General features: G+C 41.5%; 1 protein-coding gene across 1 annotated transcript in view; it reads right to left on the bottom strand.

Moving 5' to 3' along the window:
• The window catches only part of LOC124593834, a 105,147-nt gene that overhangs the window by 52,974 nt on the left and 27,515 nt on the right, over positions 1-24,658 (bottom strand). Inside the window, exons 4-5 of the mRNA XM_047132182.1 lie at positions 12,555-12,750; positions 10,923-11,134 (exon numbers count right to left, since the gene is read on the bottom strand). Of these exons, the coding sequence (XP_046988138.1) occupies positions 10,923-11,134; positions 12,555-12,750 (408 nt within the window). The remainder of the gene's footprint in view (positions 1-10,922; positions 11,135-12,554; positions 12,751-24,658) is intronic.

Below are 24,658 nucleotides of genomic sequence, written 5' to 3'. Positions count from 1 at the left end.
GGGTAACAGAAGAAATGCTTCACTTGATTGATGAAAGGAGGAAGCACAAAAATGTTCAGGGTAATTCAGGTACAGGTCGCTGAGGAATGAGACAAATAGGAAGTGCATGGAAGCTGAGACGAAATGGCTGCAAGGGTAATGAGAAAAAAACTAAAAAGAAATGATTGTCGGACAGACAGACTCAGCATACAGGAAAGTCGAAACAGCCTTCGGTGACATTGAAAGCAAAGCAGGTGACATTAAGAGTGCAACAGGAATTCCACTGTTAAATGCGGAAGAGAGCGGGGGGTGGGGGGGTGGGGGGGTAGGTGGAAAAAATAAACTGAAAGCCTCTGTGTGCGGGAAAGCAGAATTTAAGAGAGCTTTGCTAAACTTAAGATCAAATAAAGCAGAAGGGCTGTATAACGTTCCATCAGATTTTCTAAACTCTTTGGGGGAAGTGGGAACCAACCGACGATTCATGTTGGTGTGTAGAATCGTTGAGACTGGGGACATACCATCTGACTTTCGGAAAAATATCGTCGACACAATTCCGAAGACTGCAATAGCTGACAAGTGCGAGAATTATTGCGCAGCTTAACAGCTCATTCTTCGAAGTTGCTGACAAGAATAATAGGCAGAAAAATTGAAAAGAATATTGAGGATGTGCTAGATGACCGTCAATTTGGCTTTAGAAAAGGTATATGCGCCAGAAAGGCAATCCTGCCATTGCTGCTGATAATGGAAGCAAGACTAAAGAAAAATCGAGACACATTCTTTGGGTTTGTCGACTTGTAAAGAGATTTCGACAATGTAGAATGGTGGAAGATATTCGAAGTTTTGAGAGAAGTAGGGGTAAGCTATAGAGAGACAGGGGTAACGTACAATATGTAGAGTAGCTAAGAAGGAATAATAAGAGTGGACGACCAAGAACGAAGTGCTCGGCTTAAAAAGGGTCTAAGACAGGGTTGTAGTCTTCCCCCCCCCCCCCCTCCCCCCTTCTGTTCAACCTGTACATCGAAGAAGCGATGATGGAAATAAAAGAAGTTTTCAGGAGTGGAATTAAAACTCAAGGTGAAAGAATATCAGTGACACGATTCGCTAATGACACTGATATCCTAGTGAAAGTGAAGAAGAATCTAATGAGTACAGAATATGAATTGATATAAATCGAAAAAAGACGAACGTAATGAGAATTAGCATCAGGATTGATAGTCGTGAAGTAGATGAAATTAAGTAATCCTGCTAACTGGGCAGCAAAATAACCATGACTGACGGAGCAAGGAGAACATCAAAAGCAGACTGTACCGGCAAAATGGGTATTTCTGGCAACGAAAAGACTACTAGTATCAAACACAGGCTTTAATTTGAGGAAGAAATTTCTGCGAATGTACGTCTGGAGCACAGCATTGCATGGTAGTGAAACATGGACTGTGGGAAAACCAGAAAAGAAGAGAATCGAGGCATTTGATACGTGTGCTAGAGGCGAATGTTGAAACTTATGTAGACTGTTAAGGTATGATATGAGGGGGTTCTGTGCAGAATCGGAGAGGAAAGGATTATGTGGAAAACATTGACAATGAGAAGGGACAGGATGATAGGACATCTCTTAAGACATCAAGGAATAACTTCCACGACACTAGAGGGAGGTGTAGTGTGCAGAGATTAGAATACACTCCTGGAAATTGAAATAAGAACACCGTGAATTCATTGTCCCAGGAAGGGGAAACTTTATTGACACATTCCTGGGGTCAGATACATCACATGATCACACTGACAGAACCACAGGCACATAGACACAGGCAACAGGGCACGCACAATGTCGGCACTAGTACAGTGTATATCCACCTTTCGCAGCAATGCAGGCTGCTATTCTCCCATGGAGACGATCGTAGAGATGCTGGATGTAGTCCTGTGGAACGGCTTGCCATGCCATTTCCACCTGGCGCCTCAGTTGGACCAGCGTTCGTGCTGGACGTGCAGACCGCGTGAGACGACGCTTCATCCAGTCCCAAACATGCTCAATGGGGGACACATCCGGAGATCTTGCTGGCCAGGGTAGTTGACTTACACCTTCTAGAGCACGTTGGGTGGCACGGGATACATGCGGACGTGCATTGTCCTGTTGGAACAGCAAGTTCCCTTGCCGGTCTAGGAATGGTAGAACGATGGGTTCGATGACGGTTTGGATGTACCGTGCACTATTCAGTGTCCCCTCGACGATCACCAGTGGTGTACGGCCAGTGTAGGAGATCGCTCCCCACACCATGATGCCGGGTGTTGGCCCTGTGTGCCTCGGTCGTATGCAGTCCTGATTGTGGCGCTCACCTGCACGGCGCCAAACACGCATACGACCATCATTGGCACCAAGGCAGAAGCGACTCTCATCGCTGAAGACGACACGTCTCCATTCGTCCCTCCATTCACGCCTGTCGCGACACCAGTGGAGGCGGGCTGCACGATGTTGGGGCGTGAGCGGAAGACGGCCTAACGGTGTGCGGGACCGTAGCCCAGCTTCATGGAGACGGTAGCGAATGGTCCTCGCCGATACCCCAGGAGCAACAGTGTCCCTAATTTGCTGGGAAGTGGCGGTGCGGTCCCCTACGGCACTGCGTAGGATCCTACGGTCTTGGCGTGCATCCGTGCGTCGCTGCGGTCCGGTCCCAGGTCGACGGGCACGTGCACCTTCCGCCGACCACTGGCGACAACATCGATGTACTGTGGAGACCTCACGCCCCACGTGTTGAGCAATTCGGCGGTACATCCACCCGGCCTCCCGCATGCCCACTATACGCCCTCGCTCAAAGTCCGTCAACTGCACATACGGTTCACGTCCACGCTGTCGCGGCATGCTACCAGTGTTAAAGACTGCGATGGAGCTCCGTATGCCACGGCAAACTGGCTGACACTGGCGGCGGCGGTGAACAAATGCTGCGCAGATAGCGCCATTCGACGGCCAACACCGCGGTTCCTGGTGTGTCCGCTGTGCCGTGCGTGTGATCATTGCTTGTACAGCCCTCTCGCAGTGTCCGGAGCAAGTATGGTGGGTCTGACACACCGGTGTCAATGTGTTCTTTTTTCCATTTCCAGGAGTGTACATTCAGCAAATAGTTGATGACGTAAGTTTCAAGTGCTACGCTGAGATAAAGAGAGAGTTTGGCACACGAGAGGAAGTCGTGATCAGTCAGAAGACTGATGTCAAAAAAAAAAAAAAAAAAATCACGGAGGCTAATCTCTGACGCCTTATGACAACGGCCCATCAACCTGGCCCTTCTTTTTGTCGGTGTTTTCCTTACATTCATTTTTTCGCCGCTGAAGAGAACCTCATACTTCCTTATCTTATCAGTCTACTTCAGTTTCAGCACTATTCTGAAGCACAATATCCCAAACAAATCGATTGTCTTCTGTTCCCGTTTTCCCACTGTCCATAATTCACTACCATACAATGGGGTGCTCCAGACATACATTCTCAGAATTACTTCCTCAAATTGAAGCCCATGTTTGACACCACTAGACTTCTCGTCGCCAGAAATGCCCACTTTGCTTCTGCTAGTCTGCTTTTTATGTCCTCCGTGCTTCGTCCGTCATGGTTCATTCTGCTTCCAAGTCAATAGAATTTCTAAACTTCTTTTACTTCCTGATCCCCAGTTTTTCCGTTAAATTTATTGCTATTCTCATTACTGCTGCTTCTCATTACTTTTGTCTTTCTCCGGTTTTCCTTCAATTCATATTCTGTACTCATCAGACTGTTCATGCTATTCAACATATCACGCAGTTCTTCATCAATTAGAATAGTAATGTCGTCACCGAATCTTACCAGAGACATCTTTCCACCGTGAACTTCAATCCCGTTCTTGAACCTTCTTTTACTTCTATCATGTATTTATTGAACATTGGGGCTGAAAGACTCAATTCCTGTCCCACACCTTTTTTAATTGGAGCCGTTCATTCTTGATCTTCCAGTCTTATTGTTCTCTCTCTGTTCTTGTGCATATTGTATAACAAGCCGTCTCTCTCTGCAGCTTATTCCTGTTTTTCTCGAAGTTGCAAACATCTTTCGCCAATTCATTTTCCTGAATGCTTTTTCTAGATCGACAAATCCTGTCAGCGTATCTTAAATTGCAAAACGTTGTCAGGAGCAGATGTGGACTCAAACAAAATTTTAAGGTTACGAACTGCTAGTCAGAACAAAGGAAATTACTTAAAGTTAGGAAATTTTGTTGAAGGAATCAGTAGTTGTTGAGATATTCAAAGAAGCCTGTAGGCAAATGTTAACTGGAAAGCTGGTAAGGTGCACAACGTAACAAGTATAGATGTCTTTGAGGGGGGGAAATCGTGAAGGCGGTGGAGGATGAAGTAGCCAAAAGACAAGGCCCACAAAAATCCCAAAATCCTGATGACGCAAGAGGTGTTTAATCAAAAAGTAGTTAATCAAGAAAGCAAAAGTTGAATGTGGATGATGATGAAATGTGACTGACAGGAAATGCAAAATGGCAAAACAGGTATGGCTAAGGAAAATGTAAAGTCGTTGAATTACGATTGACTATGCTACCAACGGCTAAATTACTAGGAGCAGCTGTATGAATATCAACATAAAAAGTGTGATATCCAATATTAATAAAAGGAAGTATGGCGGGATGGTGGAGGGAGTATACAGAAGCGTAATACGTAAGAAATATATTTGAATAATAGTTTGCAAAGCGATGAGGATGTAGATGAAGGTTGGATGCGAGAACAATGTGAGAACTCAGGAAACCTGAAAACAAGTTTCTTAATTCGTTGACGATCCATCAGAACTATCGAGATGTTGGGGAGACCTTACTATGACAGAAATATTCCACCTGGTACGCAAGATATTTGAGACAGGGGTAGCATTCTCAGGCATCAAGAAGAATGTAGTAAGTCCAGTTTTAAATAAGGCAGGTGCTAAGAGGGCTGAATATTACAGAACCATCAGTTTCATAAGTCATAGTTTAAGAATACTGGCATGAGTTACTCATCATATGGCTGATAGAAGCCACACTCAACGAAAACTATTGTTAAACTTGCGTTACAAGTAGGCTGCATTGTATTATTTTATTAGACTAAAGTCGAGCAGTATTTACAGCTTTTGTCAATATCGACTGGAATATAATAACCGACATTCGTACGACACTAGAGATAAAAAGACAAGCAGAGTAGGGTTATGTACTACTTTTACAGAAGCCTTACTGCACTTACAAGAGGCGAAGGGCGTAATAGGGAGACAGTAGTAGAAAATGGAGTGAAGTAAAGTTGCAGCCTCAACCATATGTTATTTAATCTGTGATTTTAATCAAGCAGGAAATTATGGTTCACGCATAGTGAATAAAAAGTTCAATGATTAACGATAACACCCTAGTTCTGTCATAGTAAAGGAGATTGAAGAATAATTGAACGGTGTGTATAGTGTCTTGAGACAAGAATATATAATGAACACCGACAAAAATAAAACGACGTTAATGGAGCGTAGCTTAATCAAAATTGAGCAAATTTCTTCCAAGTAAATATAAATTTCTGTTATTGGTCATACGGTCAGGTCATTAACAAACGAACCATGGCTCATGGTAATATTGCTTTCAGGACAGAATTTTGCGAAAAATTGATTCCCAGCCTATAGGAAATGGACTATAAAATCAATATTTTAATTCTTGCAGCTATGTTACAGACGTTAGGAGTGACATTACTGCTGCAATGAAATTATCTGGCGTATTTGGAGCGATCGCCAGAACGAAACTATTGAGACTACCGTGGCCACTTCTTGATAAACTGCTTGCTGGGTTCTGTCTAAGTTCTTCTGCTGACGTTTGTTTCATGACTTTTCTGACGCTTCGCCAGCAAGAGTAGCAACCATTGTCAAAGCTTCATTCGCCATTGCTGGCGAAGCGTCAGAAAAATCATGAAACAAACGTTGGTCAAAGAATCCCTGACTGTAGTCACAGGCAGTTTATCACTTAAAATGTAGTTATTGTAGATTCATGGCACCAGAAGACATGAATAATGTCTTAGAAATATTGACATTAGAAAATAGGCTTGTAATTCGAATCTTGCGCCGTGTGACAAAGCTTGTAAAACATAATCCAAATGTGCGGTTCCCTGAGTAAGAAATACAATGTTTCATGCGCAGTTAAATCAATTAAAATAAATGTAGTTGAAAGAGTTATTGCGGAAAGCACCGAACAGAATAATAAGTTAAACAACGTTTTAATTATGGGAATTAAATGATTATCTGTAGCATCAACTCATTCTAACGTATGTTTATTTATATTCAAATTTAGCACTTATGAATCGCTGTAATGGCTCTGAGCACTATGGGATTTAACTTCTAAGGTCATCAGTCCCCTAGAACTTAGAACTACTTAAACCTAACTGACCTAAGGACATCACACACATCCATACCCGAAGCAGGTTTCAAACCTGCGACCGTAGCGGTCGCACGGTTCCAGACTGTAGCGCCTAGAACCGCTCGGCCACCCCGGCCAGCAATCGCTGCAATCTCCATTTTTGGTGTAAAGATATGGCACTGCAAAGCTAATGTCTATTTAAAGTATTTTGTTATTCAGTTTAGACATAATATCTACGAGTACTGTGTACTAGTGTGAAATATACTTAGTTATAGGAATGAAACAAATAATACGATAATTTAGATTACAGCTTTTACTTGTTCACTGTTCGGTTTCCTTTACGATTAATCCTGATCGTATTGATCGGAATTTACCTGTGGTCTTGAACTAGTGGATTTAATTAATGCAAAGAATTTAGCTTCTTGTTGCAGTAGTTACAAATGCTGTATCCGACTATGTTGCACTCATTCACGTGCTCATATCTCCGGTAACTTTTACTTCAAAGACTGGGGCAACTACACTTGGATGTTTGATGTACGAGTGTCTGTATACGTTTAAAAAAAATGATTTGTTCATGTATCCGGGATGTTTCGCGGGAATCTCTTTCTCAGAGTTATCGCATCATTGAAGAGCTGTCGCTTACTGTAAGTTTTTAGCTTCCAGTTTATTTTTCTGAAGAGTAGCATTTTAAGCGTATTGTCATATCGCTGGCTTGGTTGCGGAGTATCTTTGCGGGCAGCGCGTTTGCAGAGTCGAGCACGGGACACGGAACTGGTATGTTGTGTTAAGGGTAACTCTGCATGCATGAGCAATGTTAGTATTGAAGTTGAAATGTTGCTACAAGTGCTATTAGAGTAAAGTGATGATATATGGAAGCGAGGAGGACGGGTACCATAAGAAATCTGTGTATGTGTGGCGAGTGTAAGAACTTTGGTTCGATTACTCGGTTTTCGCATCATCGACAATCATCCGCGCTGTGTTCGGTTACGCGCACACTCGTCCAAGTAATATTCTAGACTGGTAATCATCTAGAAGTTGGCATCAAACTTATGACTTCGAATGTAAACAGTGCAACCTGTGATTTCATATCGTCTCAGAATATAGTTGTTCATACCAGGCGTAGAACAGTGTTGTGTCTAGACGTCGAGTGGCTCCCCTAAACCCGCTTGCATATTTCGGTAGATAATTTCAGACAAGCCAGCAGCAGTGTGGAGCAGAACAATACGAACGCTGCGGAATTATCACGTCCGTGTTGTGGACAGGGCGCACGGTCAAGAAACTGTCCAGAAGAAGAGAAACCAGTTTAAGGGTTCCCCACCCATTTGTACCACTGAGCGTGTTACACATTTTCTATGTGGTTGATCAGTCCATGTTTGGTCCCTTTACCACTAGGTGCCACATCAGGTGTGTGGTTCGATTTCCATCGTGACTAGCGATCAACCTCGGCTTCTCACAGGAAGCACAATCTGCAGTCTGATAACTAATAAGCTAATCAGAGCTCCCAAATGAATCCGTCAATCAGTGAAAACCATGTAAAAATTCTGAGACTAGTTCCTGAGATTAACCTTAATGTACAGGCAGTAAGACGCAGCGGCTTAAAATTACAGTGCGTGTAGTAGATACGTACAGACTTACAGATTCTGGTCGAACTTCTCTGATGTCTGGAATTGTGGCAGCCATATAGTTTACGGCTTTTGTCACTAGATAAGGCCTCCTCTGTGACCGACCAGTTCGTAGTTCCCATCTTAGTCATGAAATGTCACTCAAAATGTCAGTTAAACATGGAACAGATGACAATACATATTTAAACACTTACCATTACTATAATTATAAATTATATACCGACCCTTCCTTGTGAATCAATCCATCTATTAGTGAAAATCTTATCAAAATCCCTACAGTAGTTCCTGAGATTATCCTTCAACACGGAGACAAAAAAACACGACGGGGGCTTTATAGTATGTATAGACGTTTCAGAAACGTTGGAAGGTGGTCATTTTAGTTCTCTTCATGCATCGAACAGCTGCGCTATACGTAAATCACTTGTTAATCGACAGACGGTCAATCAATGGTTATCCCTGTTCACAAGAGCGGTTCGTCTTTTTCAAACAGGTAAGTGCGGGGATCTTTTACCTAAGGGCACCCCATAGCCCGGGCCAAGAAAGGAGGGGGAAAGGTTGCCACACTCCTCCCTAAGCTCTCAGTGAAAGGGTGAAATATAGTGTAGCCAAGTGTTTTTCTGTAGACAAAAGGTCGACATTAAGCAGGTCTCTAACGCGTTCGGAACTGGACTTTTGATATGGCTACTTACAAGTCGCCATTCGTCTCACAATATATGAAACGCACTCTCGTCTCGCCTTTCAACATGGTCAAGTCGGAGTAGAAGTATTCAGACATTTAACTTGCGTATTTGATACGGGCATATTCGACAAGCAGCCCTTAGCATAATGGTGAGAATTCACTAAGTTTCGAGCATTCCAGTTCATCCATATGATTGGGAGACATGATAGCAGTGAAGATAAGCAAAGGATTTGCTCTTCCCGTGCGTAACAGTGGTTCTTTGTTTTTGTTTTCGTTTGCTGGAGAACACATTTTGATTGGTACCAGTCTCTGAGTTAACCATAAGTAAAGTCATGTAACTTACCAGCAGATTCTCTCACTCAGAAGCATATAATATTAGTAAACAGTTTGGAAGGTTATTTTATTCATTTTTGTATCATGATGGTCGGAAGAGATGTTAAAAGTTTGGAACTGGACTTTTGTTATGGCTAATAAACTTGATGTTTATTAGTAGCCATGACGGCTAAATTGTATATGACACCTGTTCATGCACATGCACATTATCTCACACTTCCCTTTGTTAGCAAATTATACAATGTGTGCCTTTGCTCCACGTTTGAATATTTAATCTATATTTCATGCAAAAAGTCCTCTATTCACTGGACCAGAGTTTCACTCAGGAGGTACGCCACTCATGCTCGCACTGCCGGAATTTTGTTTCCGAAAGAAATTATAGCAATCCAGGTCAGGCGGCGTTGATTAAAGACTTCAAATTACACGTCGACGGAGACGAGGCTAGCGGAAATCGTATATTTCATCACACAAGATGTCTAGTTCCAGGTTAACAGGTAGTTAAGTCAGCAGTATACAAAGACATTTCTCCGAGCACGAATCGAACCTTTAGGGGATGTTTTTAAAACACATGACGTCTTGTGATTTGTTCGCCATGTCTGAATTAATTTAGTAGGTCATATCGCGTTGCCATCGCGTCATGTTCACTGTCGGGGTCTGCATTTCAGGGCGTAAAACGTGTTTATAATGTTGCATGAACATTTAGGCATACTTCTGAAAGGTATGGCAGCTTACAACACAAAAGTTCATTGGCGGCTCTACAATAGGGTGACCTAACAAGAAGTTTACCTAAGTGTATAACTTTAGTCGAATATAAATTTCAGTAAAGAATATCAGTCATTTCTGTCGACATGAACTTGTCACCAAATCACCGACTCGAAAACATGGCTGGGTTTCTTGGGCAATAAATTTTCTCTGAGAGTCACACCATACAGAAGAAAGTGAGAAAAGGGAAACATCAGATTGACACGGAACTTTCTCTACAGCATAGTTGTGGAGCCCTAGGATAGGCAGCAGGAAGATGACATGACTTGATCCATCAGATAAATTCAGGAAACTTCGATCGGAACAGTGTTGCCTGCGACGCGTTCATACGGGAAAATTGTGAGACATCGTAGACATATAATGTCGCAGATGCATCGTACACTGTCTAGAATAATGTATTTTTATCTTAAATCCGTAGTAACTTCCAACTCACTCGAGTGTGATTAGACTGGGGAACGTCAGTCAGTACACTGAATTACCTTTATCATACTCATCCTTTGGGACTCTCGACCGGCTACGGTCTTCATGTTTACATCTTCCCTTTGGTCAGCCAATTCTACAGAAACTCTAGACTTATTGCCTATCGACAGATTTTGGAAAACATCCATTTTCGTCAATTCTGTACGATATCTCCAATTTAGACTTTATTCTATTGTTTTCGACGTTACAGCTGTAACTGCTTAATATATACCATATATCTTCACTTCTATTGCTTTCCCTTTCTGACACGCCACCACTGATCAGAGCAATCGCATTTCGGCGGTTTCGACTCTTATTTTGTCCTTGTTAGTAAGAAGCCATGCTTCATCGACGCAAAAACTTTCTGGTACCGTCATTCTCTAGTGGAACTTCAGCATTGTTTCCTTCCTTACTTTCTGCCATAGCGTTCTACTTACTTCTCTAAAATTTTTCAGTTTTCATATCAACGTCAAGTTCAACGTAAGGTGTGAGTGTGCATCCAAGGTAGGATCACAAACTGTCATGGGTTCAGCGTTTTGCAACGAGTTTTAAAAATTGTTTTATTCCAATACTCTTTTTAAGAGCTAATTAGGTAGTAAAGGAAATTTTATGTTAGTGTAAATAAAATGAGAAATTTGATACAAGAAAAGATAGAGGACAATAAACGCAATGAGGGGTTGAAACAGATGGCACACAATTTGACACAAAGTGCACACAAACTCTCACCTGCTGGCAGCCGTTCGATGGAGTATGCGAGGTCTCTGGCGACGGTCCTGGCGTGCAGGACGTCCTCCTTGTGGACTCGGAAGCGGTGGTAAAGGTCAGTGATTACCGGTTGAGTGGCTTCCCTGAGCGAGAACACCCACGCCTCGTGGGTGGCCGCCCACTCAATGCCGCTCTCGTAAAGGTCGCGCACACTGTCGATGGGCGGCTCGTACCTACGGCATAGCAGCAGTGTGTACTGAGAGGATATACGGTGGCCACAGGCCCATAGTAATATGCGTTACCTCGTAAGCTTTATTAAATGATACAAGTAATATTTATTTAATATACCGTAGGAATATTTCATAAAATATCATACATTCACAATTATTTCTAATTGTTAATTTCTGTATTACGAGGCGTATTACAACACTAAGTTATGTTTGATCATAAAGTATAAGGTCGTGTAAAAAGGTTTCTATTGACAGTAATATTTTACTACAAATCTACTTTAATTTTCCACGTAGTCGTCATTCACACCTACACACTTTCTGTAACGCTGCACCAGCTTCTTCAACCCCTCTGCACCGAAGTCTGCCGCCTGGGAACTGAATCAACTGCTAACGGCAGGCTTGAGTTCATCGTCGTTTTGAAATCGTCAACCTAGTCATATTTTCAAATCCAAGAAGAGAAAACAGTCGCTTGGTGCAGGTTCGGGACTGTACGGAGGATGATAAAAACGATCCCAACAAAGTTCCTCTAACTTAATCTTGGTGTTGGTAGCGGTGTGAGGGCGTGCGTTGTCGTGTAGGAGGACCATGCCACACGACAGTTTTCCGCGACGTCGATTTTGGATCATTGTGATTGGTTTGCTTTCACAGCATACGTCAATTGCAATTGCTGACACACGGCCCATGAAATCACTCGAAAGGAAGGATCCTCGTCCCAAAAAACGGTAGCCATCATTTTTCGAGTCGAGAACTGAGATTGGCTGAACTTTTTTGGTTTTGGTGAACTTGAAAGGCGCCAGTGCATTGACTGTTGGTGTACGACATTTGCGTCTCGTCATCTGTAACAATGTGGGAAAACAAATCATCTGCAACTTGTCTATCGGGCTCCAAACACTGGTGTGTTTACGCATTCTTTGCTCTTTGTGCTGATCAGTGAGCATATTTGGAAACCACCTCGCGCATGGTTTGTGATATCCAACCTGTTCAGAGACAATTCTGTAAACTGAGGTTGGAACCACATTTTGGAATTCATTGGCCTGACCACTAACCGTCAATTGCCGATCACTTGGACCTTATTGGTTCACATTATCAACGATGTCGCCGGTCCAAATACTGGGCCTGCCACTCCACTGTCATCGTGAATATTTGTGCGACCATTTTGAAATTCTCGGCACCGTTTGGAACTTGTACGATACTGATTATTTCACGTCTACTCACTAGGCATAATTCACCGTGAATTTCAGCAGCTGAAGATTCTTCTGACCTTAGTTTTGGAATACGCCTCGTATTTTCAAATAATTTAATCCCAGGTTAAAGAGCAGAGGTTTGATAACTCCCAACCCCTCTTAATCCCCCCTCTGCCTTATGGCCAGAATTTCAGGTAAATGGAGAATAATTTTGTCCTTTGGTTAGATATGTGCGTTACTTTGGTACGGTGAGCACGGAGGAGAGTCCGCTGCCGTAGCTGGCGGTGACGAGCAGGTAGGCGATCAGCAGCCAGGACAGCACGTGGCGCGTGGGGCCCACGACACGTGTGTGGCGCCGCTCCACGTCCGGCGTCTGCAACACCAGCAGGCCCACCGACCGAAAGAAGCAGTCTTCTATTGTAGAGTACCTGCTGCCTGCAGCCGCGCGTACCGCGTCTTCCCCTGTAAAGTCGCTGTCACTAATCTCAGATTCCCCAGATGGCTAACAATCGCATTGCACGTCGTACGTAAAAAGACAACTGAAACGATATGGGCTGTTTTGTGCAGGGCGTGCACCACAGATATTTTAAGATGGTCATCTTTAAGAAACATCAATAGATATTGTTAAAACAACGCCTTATTCACCATCAGCTTCGATCGATCGATCACCAGCAGGTAACAGAATATTATTTACCTTGCCTTGTACGTACAGGTGTTAGAGTAGCATAAAAATAAAAATAAAGCAGTAAAGTTAAATTAAATAATTAAAATAAAACCCAAGACCGATTTGCTTCGTATTTCTTAACAAGTCATTATGAACGAATGCATGCAACCTGGTTCTAATTTTCATGTTACCTGATGATAATCGATAACTCGAAACTAATAATGGTTGAAGGATTGCAGTGATGAATCAAACATGTTATGGCCAATTGCTGAATAGCTTGTTTGTCCGTCTTATGCACGAAATACACCATTATCAGGCATGCGACAGTTTGTTGGTAGGTTTGTGGAGGTATGTCGCATTAGATGTCTACGCACAGGTAATGCAATTCGCGTAAATAACGGGTCGCTCATTTGCGTACGCGGCGATGGCGCCCGATACAGACCCAGATGGGTTCCATAGGATTTGCATCAGGAGAATTTGGTGACTGAGACATCAACGTGAGTTCACTATAGTGCTCCTCAAACCACTGCAGTACGATTATGACTCCGAGACACGCATTATTATACTGCTGAAAGATGACACCGTCATTAGGGAAGACACAAAGCGTGAACGGATGTAGGCGGTTCGCAGCTGTAAGCGTGTCTTCGATTACTACCACAGGTCGCATGAAAGCGCAGGAAAATAATGCTCCCGCCAGCCTGCGTCCGTGGCGCGCTGCATGTTTCGAGCCGCCGTTCACCTCGATGATGACGTTTGTGGAGACACCCATCAACCTAGTGTAGCAGAAACGTGATTCCCCCGAAGAGCCCACACTTTTCTATTGATTGACGTTCGACTGCCGATGATCCAGTGCCGGCTGCAATCGTAATTGTTGATGTCGTTGGATCAACGGCTGAACACGTATGGGTAGTATCCTGCGGAGCTCCATGTTCAAGAATGTGCTATGAACTGTGTGCTCCGAAACACTTGTGCGTGTACGAACAGCGTGCTCTTTCAACGCCCGCATCTCGTGGTCGTGCGGTAGCGTTCTCGCTTCCCACGCCCGGGTTCCCGGGTTCGATTCCCGGCGGGGTCAGGGATTTTCTCTGCCTCGTGATGGCTGGGTGTTGTGTGCTGTCCTTAGGTTAGTTAGGTTTAAGTAGTTCTAAGTTCTAGGGGACTTATGACCACAGCAGTTGAGTCCCATAGTGCTCAGAGCCATTTGAACCATTTTTTTGCTCTTTCAACAGTGATACCACAGATCACCAACTGTCCCTCTTTACAAAGCAGATAAGCCTCCGAACCCCACGTTATGTGAAGTATCGTGGGCGTTCAACCATTTAGTGCCAAGTGGTAGTCCACTGTCCTTCTACCTCCTTCTATGTATGCTCCCGACAGTACCATATGACCATTCGACCAGCAGAGCCATTTTCTAGTTACTGGTTCACAGGATCTGCGTAATAGTAATCTGTCCTTTGTCAGAGTCGCTTATCTCGAGGAATTTCCCCATTTGCATATCTTCGCTGAGGTGATACCCCGTGCGTCTCTGCTCCGCTTCCATACTTCTGTTACCGCATCACGAGCCCGCAACGCCACCAAGCCACATCCACCGTCGCGGTGGGAAGTAGTTATAATGTTTAAGCTTATCATCGTATTTCATCAGCAGCTCTTGTTGGCTATCTCCACATCAAATACGCTGACTTAGAGAATAAGACAAGTTACACAGAGGTATAATGGCGCGGCCAGTCTCTGCGTGAATGAATTTCCACTCTGCTGCGGAATCTGGGCTAAGTTGAAACTTCCTGCCAGATTAAAACACTGAGCCGGACCGCTACCCAACGGCTAAAAGCCCTGCTGTCTGAGCCATCCGAACACAACTCACGACCCCCTCACTTACAGCTTTGTTTTTGGCAATAGCTCTTCTACTATCTTTCAGACCTCTCCTGCATAGTTGCTGGACTAGCTCTTCTACAAGAAGTGATGTTATAGGGAAATGTCTTATCCATCGCTGTGGGGAGAACTCACAGCGCTTCGATCCCCATTCGCATACTTGTTGTAAAATCTTCCAAGATCTTAGCGTATGACGAAACCACAACTCAAATGCAGTTTCATTTGGCATTCAGGTATTAATTCTGATGTCTTTGGACACGAAATTGCAGATGAAGGGCTTCGCACAGTGTACATAGAAAAAAAATGGGTTTACAGGCAGAGTGTACGCAACATTGAGGATATTTATCATTTTGCTACAAGACGGGAGTAGAATTTTTGTGCGTCTTGAAACATGATGAATACCAGGCTAAGGTGTAGAGTAGATATTGTTCTATTGACGCATAGAAATAGCTAGTTTTAAATATCATACCGGACATATTTATCAGGCATATCATAGTGTTTACTAGCCTTTAGAAGAGACAGATAAAAGTACATCAAGGATAACAAAGCTTGCTGTAACACTCGTTATGTTTATTGTACATTATCTTTTATTGTCTACCAGCCGAAACGAATTATATGTCACTAAAGCGTTGTGGTCACAGTCTTACTAGCAACCTCTCACTGTGGAAATACCGCTATTTTTCGCCGCTTCTATTTTTTCCTGTAGCTACATTGGCTATTTGTTACGTTTTCATACTTTCTGTAAGGAGATGGTCGTAAATCTTTATACATAAAAGGAAATATCTTGACTGACTGACCCATCATCGCTCAGCCCAAAACGCCACGGATAGAAACTTAAAATCTGGAGAGGACGTTGAGCTTATACTGTAGGTGTTGTTTACGGACGGATTTTTTTTATTCCATCCCTAATGGCGTTAGATTGGGGACGAAAGGCTTTCTTGAAAATACGTCTCTATTAAGGAAGTTTTGACGCTACAACTACAAAAATTAGTATTTAGTTTTTCGATGAGAAATGGAGAAAAACTTGTTTCAGTACCTTTGGAATTTTAATCGCTATGAGGGTGAAACAGGGGGTGGAAAAATGTTTTTTAAACAAATATTATTAAACTACCACTAAGACATTTTTAAAGCTACACAATGAAAATGATATTTCACTTCCCGATCACAAATACAAAAAATAGTATTTCAGTGTTTTCGATATTCAACCTCTAAAGGGATGGAAAAGGGGTTGAAAATTTTTCAGAAAATGTTTCGTTATGAAACCATTTTTAAAACTAAATTAAAGAAATTTTGCTTTTGGCTTCTGTTTTGAAAATAAAAAACCTAATTGTTACAGTGTACAGTGTTTTTTGGATATTCGACCCCCAAGGGGTTAAAATAGGGGGCGAGAGGTTTTATGGAAGTGATTCATTACAAAACGGTTTTCGAGACAAAATCTCAGAAAATTTGTATTTAGTTTCTTGATTAGAAATAAAAAGAAATGTATTTCAGTGTCTTTTGGATATTCAGCCCTTAAGGGGGAGGAATAGAGGATGAAAATTTTAATGAAAATACTTCATTATGCAACAACGTATTTAATGCTATGATCATTAGTATTTGACTTACAAATAAATTTGGGTAGAGGATGAAAGTTGTAATGGAAATTAAGAGAGAGACCTCTTGTCTCCAGCTATCAAAATCGCTTTTTCGTCAGAGGTGCGTTCGGAAACGACTATGCTTCTATGACCTTAATTAGCATTTAAAGTTAGAAGATGTTACAATTTCTAAATAACATAAAAATTCTATTAACAAGAAAACCATGCAGCCAATATAGTCTACGCGAAGGAGGCAGCGGGCGCTAAACTAGTACTGTACACAAAAACGCAACAAGCCAACTGCACATCTGGAACGGAATGCGTCCACGTAACGAACAATTGTGAAAGCTTTTTCTGGGTCGTGATTCAGAAGCGTAAGCAGTTTACGAAACCTTGTCTCTCACGTGTTGCCCAATCAGGAACTCGTGCCACCTAGTATAATCATATCCGATCATTGTTTCATCATCTGAAAATACTCGAAGTGCGATTCCCTCCCCTCTCTATGATTTTAGCCCTGCAGTCTTGGATATTCCTCATTCTTGTAATCTACAGGAATTGCCTTACCTGTATGTGGAGACCTGGTGCCAACTACATCTGGCTTAGTGTATAATCTGCAACGATTTAATGTTACACCTCTCTGCCAAAGTACAACTAATTTTGTTACGTAACGGACAATTTTGCCCACAGACAGTAGCCTGTTGTGTACTATTTGGTTTATTATGAATGTGTTGTGACAGATTAATATATGTTCATAACATTCTCAACTGTCATTCTGGAAAAGATTCGTTTTTCGGTACATAGATACATCACGTGGAACGTTGGCAAACAGTCATTATTTCAAATTATTTGACTGTGGATACTTGGGGAAGACAAAGTTATTTCTCTAAAAAGAAATTCACGTTTCTTTAGTTACTAACTGTAGTTGCAACTTTTTCATAAATAACACAATTATCCAGGTAAATACGTAAACCATTCATACACTACGCATTTCACCGTCACCGACTGGTGTAAAAATATGTAAAATAGGCGTGTCTGGATGAGTGAAGAACATCCAATTGTAAAATGTAAACTTTCACGGCCGACCGGAACTGTCACAATTAATAAAATATTCCGTGGTATTACGCTGTGGTCTAAGGGATCTCACTTCAGTTAGGTGAAATCCGTTAGACCACGGCATAATAGCCCGGAATATTATATTAATTGAAAAATATCTGTGAAGTAGTAAGCCCTTTAACGTTACAAAAACTTATGTTGTATGACGACAAATTGTATTTAACGTAAGCTTCTAGCTGATTGTTTTTGGATTTCCAGTTAAACCAGTAATCATTAAAAATTAGTGTCTGATGCCGAGAGTAAGTTCATTTTGGATGTGTTTGTGACACACAACTCTCACAACACATTCCCCGATGAGGACAAAATGGTTATTAAACAGACATATAGACTACTAAATAGAGAGTGATGAGGCGGTGGTAGGAGAGAAAAAAATATCATCTATAGAATGACTTTATCTATGATAAACATTACACACCTGGGCTAGTTCAATAGCAAATAATTTGGAACGCTACACCCCTCGCATGAGCTAATACTTTAATAATCACAGTGTAATTTTACTGTGTGAAGTTGTTAAATTTCATTTTTTAAATCGCGTAGCAAGGTGCTGATATTTTGACCTTTGCATTTGATACGTTATTAGACGCTTTCATGCGTATGATATATATATATATATATATATATATATATATATATATATATATATATATTATTTCGATATTCGATATAACTAATTAACGCTAATACCCCTTGTGCACTCGTGCGCACCGATGTCCGCACTGTATAAGCTGTAATCCACTCACCGATGGCTTTTGTCCACCAGCGGTACATCATTCGACATTTAATGAAAGTCAAAGAAACAGCTATAGGATGAAAACAGAGTTATTTTTCTCTTGGGAACTCCGATATCTTCGGAAAAATGGGGAATATTTTAAGATAATATTTACGTAATTTTATGAGTGATGTTCTCGCTGTGCAGGAAATAGACCAAAGCAAAAAAATAGCCATCTTCATCAAATAACAAAGCGATTTAAGCTGTTACACAGTGCGACAAATCACAGAAAACAGGAGGCGAGAATGAATATTCACTCTGAAGCGGAATCTGCTCCTGATTTGAAACTCCCGAGTAGATTAAAGTCCTATGCCGTACCCGGACTCGAATCTTGGACCTTTGTCTCTTGCGGACAAGTGTTCTACCGACAAAACTGCGGCAGCAGGACTCAAGACTAACCCTCGCAGTAATCACAGCTATCATCTGTGACAGCCTGCAAGTGAGACAGCTAAAATGAACAACTTCCCCTTTTGTTAATATAAAGTTGCACCACCTCTCATGACAATATGGCTACGAGTGATAGCTACATTGTTGCTGGTTTTGTTGTTGAAGAAAGCTTGTGATGGGAGCCTGGAACTTGAAACGTTTGGAATGAAAGAAACAGAGTGCATAGCTGGTCACAATAACAGCCGAAAAGTATCTCGAAAATCTAAAACCAAAGAATTCTGACGATGTGAGGAAGGGCTTCTGCCGAAAAATTTCTGGCCTACGACACTGCTGCCCGTAAATGCAGCCCCGCTTCTTACTCATCACGTTAATAAAGTAGTAGAAAAGAAGTCTCTTAGAAAACCATACGTGTTTCGCCACTATTCCACCACCAATAATTAGTCCATTTTTGACGTAATACCAAATCGTCTCATTTCTACATACGTTTCCCTTACAAAATTACCTTCGAACCTTGTAAGTTGCAAGGGGATTCATCTACAGCAAATGAAATACACCGACAGAGATGGAAATTATTACATAAATCATCAGCCCGAAATGTAACAAATTTTGTGGCAATGTTCATTACATAATGGATATTTATGGTTATACTTTCAATATGTTCCTTTATTCGCTGATTCTCTGGAGAACCTTCTCATTTCTTATTTCATCAGTCAACCAAATTTTCAGCGTTCTGTGTAACACCACGTTTCTAACTCTTCGATTCTCTTCTGTTCCAATTGTACCACTATCCATGATTCATTGCCGTACAGTGCTGTGCTTCAAATGTGCATTCTAGAAATTTCGTCCTCAAATTAAGGCCTATGTTTGATACCAGTACACTTCTTTGGTCTGTGTTAGCCTTTTTACGTGCTCCTTGCTTCGTCCGACTCGGTTTATTTTGCTGCCAAGGTAGCACAGTTCCTTCACTTAGTCTATGACGAGCGCTAATTCTGATGATAATTTTTTCGCCATTCTATTTCTGCTGCTTCTCATTACATTTTTTCCTTTCCTGGATTCCTCACAATCCATATTCCGTACCCATTATACTATTCATTCTGCTCAGCAGATCCTGTAATTCTAGTTAACTTTCACTAAAAGTAGCTATGTCGTCATCAAATCTCATGACTGACAACCATCCAACATGAATTTTAATCTCACTCTTGAAACTTTCCTTTACTTCCGTCATTACTCCTGCGTTGTATAGATTGTTCAGTAGGGCGGAAAGACTGTATCCCTGTCTTACACCCATTTTAATCCTTGGTTTTCCAGTCTTATTGTTCCCTCTTGGTTCTTGCACGAGCTGTACATCACGCGTCTTTCCCTGTAGATCATTTCTATTTTTATCAGAATTTGGAAGATCTTGCAGAATTTTACGTTGTCGAACGCTTTTTACAGGCAGACAAATCCAAGAAATGTGTTTTAATTTTTCTTCAGTCTAGCCTTCATCATCACTGAAAATGTTAGAACTGGCTCTCTGGTCCCGTTACCTTTCCTAAAGTCACTCTGACAGTCATCTAACAGATCCTCAGTTTTCTTTTCCATTCTTCTATATATTGATCCTGTCGGCAGCTTGGATGCAGGAGCTTTTAAGTTGATTGTGTGATTGTTCTCGCCAGTAACTACACTTGGTGTTCTCGGAATTGTGTGGATGATATTTTACCGAAAGTATGATGAGACATCGCCAGTTTCATAGATTCAATACACCAACTTGAATAGTCGTTTGGTTGCCACGTACTCCAATGGCTTTAGAAATTCCGATGAAATGTTATCCATCACATCAGCCTTATTTGATTCTAGAGGTCTTATAAATTGTGACTCATATTTGATCGCCTATGTCTTCCACATTGACTTCAATTTCTTCTTTTATCAAGTTATCAGAAATGTTCTACCGCTCACAGAGGCCTTCAATGTACTCTTTGGCTCCCTCACCTGCGTTTAACCGTGGAATTCCCTTTGCACGCTTAATGTAACCACGTTTTTTTCCACTGAAGGTTGTTTTGACTTTTCTATAAGCTTACTCAGTTTGTAATGTATATGTCCCTGTCTCTTTAGTTTGTCAACGTATTTAATTGCAGCTTTCGGATCGTGATTTGATGCCTTTACTGAGAGAACGAATTTTGTCACGAAGTAAGCCAGGACATGTGCCTAATAAGAATACGAGTTGTTCAGTTAAGGAAAATGAAAAATATCACTTTGAAATAATAACAGAACCAGTCAAATTACTTTGTTTTATTGTCTGTTTAGCACGTAGCACACTTCCCTAACAATGACTAAACTCATGCAGTCTTGTGTTAAGAGATAAACTCCTGTCACATTTGTACTTAAGTAGCCAGTACTACGTCGCGTTTTCACGGTAATTAAATAAGTAATCACCGAACTTGGAAGCATTTTCATTCAAGTTCTACCATTAATATATTCCTCCACGAAAGTCGCAGATTAACAAACACGATACTGGTTTAACTATAAATCTCAAAACCAAACCCGCGCGCCCTTCTGCCAAATAACTGAATTACTCAAACACTTTTGTCCAACAAACCAACTCTTAATTATACAATCTAGCTATTTCTTTATACTACGTATGTATCCGTGACGTGGCTGCATGCCACCGCTCTTTGCTAAAGCTCAACAACGATCCTGTCCGCACTAATTAGCGCGAAACCAGTATCTCAGGGTCATTGTTGACGTTACACAAGAAGACAATGCTTCATCCAGAGAAAAGTCGAGGTCAAGTCGAAAATTCCACAAGCCAGTGCTAAGTAAAATGTACAATATCGCTACACCATTACATCCAAGATAGCAGTACTCCTCGGAACTCCTCCCAAAGATCGTTTCTTATTAGATTTCTTCTCATCTTTCCTACAGCCATTGCTTCTTACCTGTTCTACATTCCCTCTTCATTTCATTCCTAAGGGATTTGTTTTCCTGTATTCGCATCTTTCCCTGAACATTTTTGTACATCGTTCCTTCGTTGATCAATTGAAGGTCCACTAATTCGAGACCCTGTGTTTAGAGGTTCCGTGTAATTCGAACCGGTCTTAAGACAATTAAAATTTTACATTAAACTAGAGTAAAAACACTTTTCATAAGTTGTAAGTTGTCCGCATCTAAGTTTTACCCACTTTCGAATGTGTTACATTCTAAATTTCCTTTCAATTTTCCATGTACAACACAGGTGTTGTCCCACGGGTTTCCGTTCATAATGCACAGAAATAACCTTGGCCTCAGACTGTTAATGCATTTGTATTGTTGATGGACAGGTACTGTCAGATTTCGGGGACTGTGCTTGATCAGCCTTTGTCGACCCTTCACTAACTGGAACCGCCTGACATACAGTCGTACAGTGCATACCTCCATTACTGTTACCCCTACTGTTGTGCCTATTCAGAAACTGTGGACATTAAATTACAGTACACCTAAGTAACAACACAGTACACATTTTACCACATTGGCAGATCATTGTTATATGTACTGTAGTTGGTTGTGTGGTTACATCCGTAATGTAGTGAGCCCACCTGTGTCGCGGTATTTTTAAAGTGTTATATGTATGTACAGCATACTGGATATCTCCAACTGTGTGTTTATTAATGTTTTAATTCGCAAATTACAATGAGTGGTAGAGGCAAGAGAAAGTTTGTGACGCTGAATGTGAAACTGGATGCTTTGAAAAGACAAGACAAAGGGGAAACTTAAAAAAAACTTGTTGCTGAGTCGTCACTTGAACAGAAGTCAGTAAAGATTTGAGTAAGAAAAAACGAATAAAGCTTTGTTCGTTTGGTTTACTCAACAAAGACAAAAAGCGAATCTAATTTTAGGGCCTACTCGGCAAGAATAAGTTGTATTAATTACCGATGAGTTAAAGGAAGTTGAGGACGATTTTACTGCAAGGAAAGCATTACTCCTCATCAGCTGTATAACTACGATGGAAGAGATCTAAATTATAATACGCTTCCATCTAAGACTCTAGCCTCAAAAGGAGAAAAGGCTCTCCTGGCGTACAAAAAACATGAAGAGATCTTGCTACATCGAACGCTAATGGAAACAATAAACTGAAGCTGGTGGTAATAGGGAAGTCTGCTAAGCCTAGACTTCTAAAAAATATCACTGGTTCTGCACTGCCTGTTACGTATGTCCACCAAAAATCTGCTTGGATGTTTCTAAAAAGTGGTTCTTCGAAGATTTTGTTCCAGAGACCAAAAGATACCGAAGGAAAAAGTGCTTGCTTTTGAAAGCAATCTTAAGGCTTGACAAGGCTGGTTCACAGCTTGGTGAGGAAGATTTACAATGTGACAGTATTTGCCTATTATTCTTACCCCTAACGTATCGACTACCATACAGGCTATGGACCGAGGCGTTTTACAGTAATAAAAAAAAGGTATTGTTTTCGTTTGATTCAAATGATTCTACAAACAAATGAAGGTGAAGGAACCACCAAGAGTTTCTAAAACAAATCTTCAGTAAAAGATATAGTTCGCTGGATAGTCGATTCACGGTCTGAAACAAAAAGCGGAGACATTAAAAAAGTCTTAGAAACAGATTTTAAGCAATAAAAGGGATACCTACAGTACAGATAAAGATGACATACCACTGGAAGAACTGATGAAAAAGCTTGCTGGATGTGAAAATACGAATGCTAGTGATGTTTCAGAGTGGATGAACAGCTATGAACAGTTTGAAGTGACCGATCTTACAACTGTTGAAATGGTTAGTGAACCCGCTGAGCCGGCCGGGGTGGCCGAGCGGTTCCAGGCGCTTCAGTCTGGAACCGTGCGACCGCTACGGTCGCAGGTTCGAATCCTGCCTCGGGCATGGCTGTGTGTGATGTCCTTAGGTTGGTTATGTGTAAGTAGTCCTAAGTTCTAGGGGACTGATGACCTCAGAAGTTAAGTCCCATAGTACTCAGAGCCATGTTTTGAACCCGATGAAGACTCATAACGAGGATCTGCCTGAAGAAATTGTACCAGTGATCACTCGCACCGAGGATTTCGCAGCGTTAGATGTGGCATAGCCTTATATCTAGCAACAAACGAAAGCTACTCCAACGGGCAAAGTGCTTTTTAGAAGACGGCACGACATTGCTGCTAAAAATCGAGGTTCTATTTTAAACCAGAGGATTATGGACAAATTCTTTAAAATGTAACTTATATTTTTGCCACTTGGATATGTGTGTGCCATATATGTACATATAACACAGGTGTGTACTATAGTGTTTTTTTATTTATGATTTTAGTAATATTGTGTTCATTAATAATTTATTCATGATTTACCGATCGGTTTAGTGATATTTCCGAATTATCTGAGATTTTCGTAATTCGAGGTAGCCTCGGACCAAATTAGTTCGAATTACTGGGGCTATACTGTATTTCTCTTGCTATACATGGTTTCTTCGCAGATACCTTCCTTGTACCTAAGTTTATCATTCCTACATCTGTGATTGCCCCATCAGAGATTACACTCCTCCTCAACCGAAGTGCCTACTCTGGTGTTTCTTGTCGCAGTGTCCACATCTTTAGCGCGTCTCGTCAGTTGTCAGTACTTCAGTGTTCCACTTCCTTCCGCGCTGATTCTTCCAGACGATTCTCTGAACCTTCTCTCTACTCTTCATCATTAGTAAATTATGATCAGAGTCAAACATCTGCACCTGAGTACGCCTTACAGTCCCATATCTGATTTCGGAGTCTCTGTCTCATCATCGTGTAATCCGGCTGGAACCTTTCCTGTGTTCGGGTCTGTTCCAGTTAAACTTTCTCCTCTAATGAGTCTTGAACAAAGCTTTCTCTATTACCATTTGAAATTTATTGCAGAAATTGTTAATCTTCCTCCTATCTCGTTTTTACCGCCATTTCCAAATTCTCCCGTAATCCTTTCTCCTATTCGTTCCCCTGTAACCGCGTTCCTACCGGCTATGATTATTAGATTTTTATCCCTCGT

Source organism: Schistocerca americana, chromosome 2, assembly GCF_021461395.2.
Source record: "Schistocerca americana isolate TAMUIC-IGC-003095 chromosome 2, iqSchAmer2.1, whole genome shotgun sequence".
Classification (NCBI taxonomy): domain Eukaryota; kingdom Metazoa; phylum Arthropoda; class Insecta; order Orthoptera; family Acrididae; genus Schistocerca; species Schistocerca americana.
Note: the sequence above shows the minus strand (reverse complement) of the source record. Positions and strands in the feature narration are given on the sequence as shown.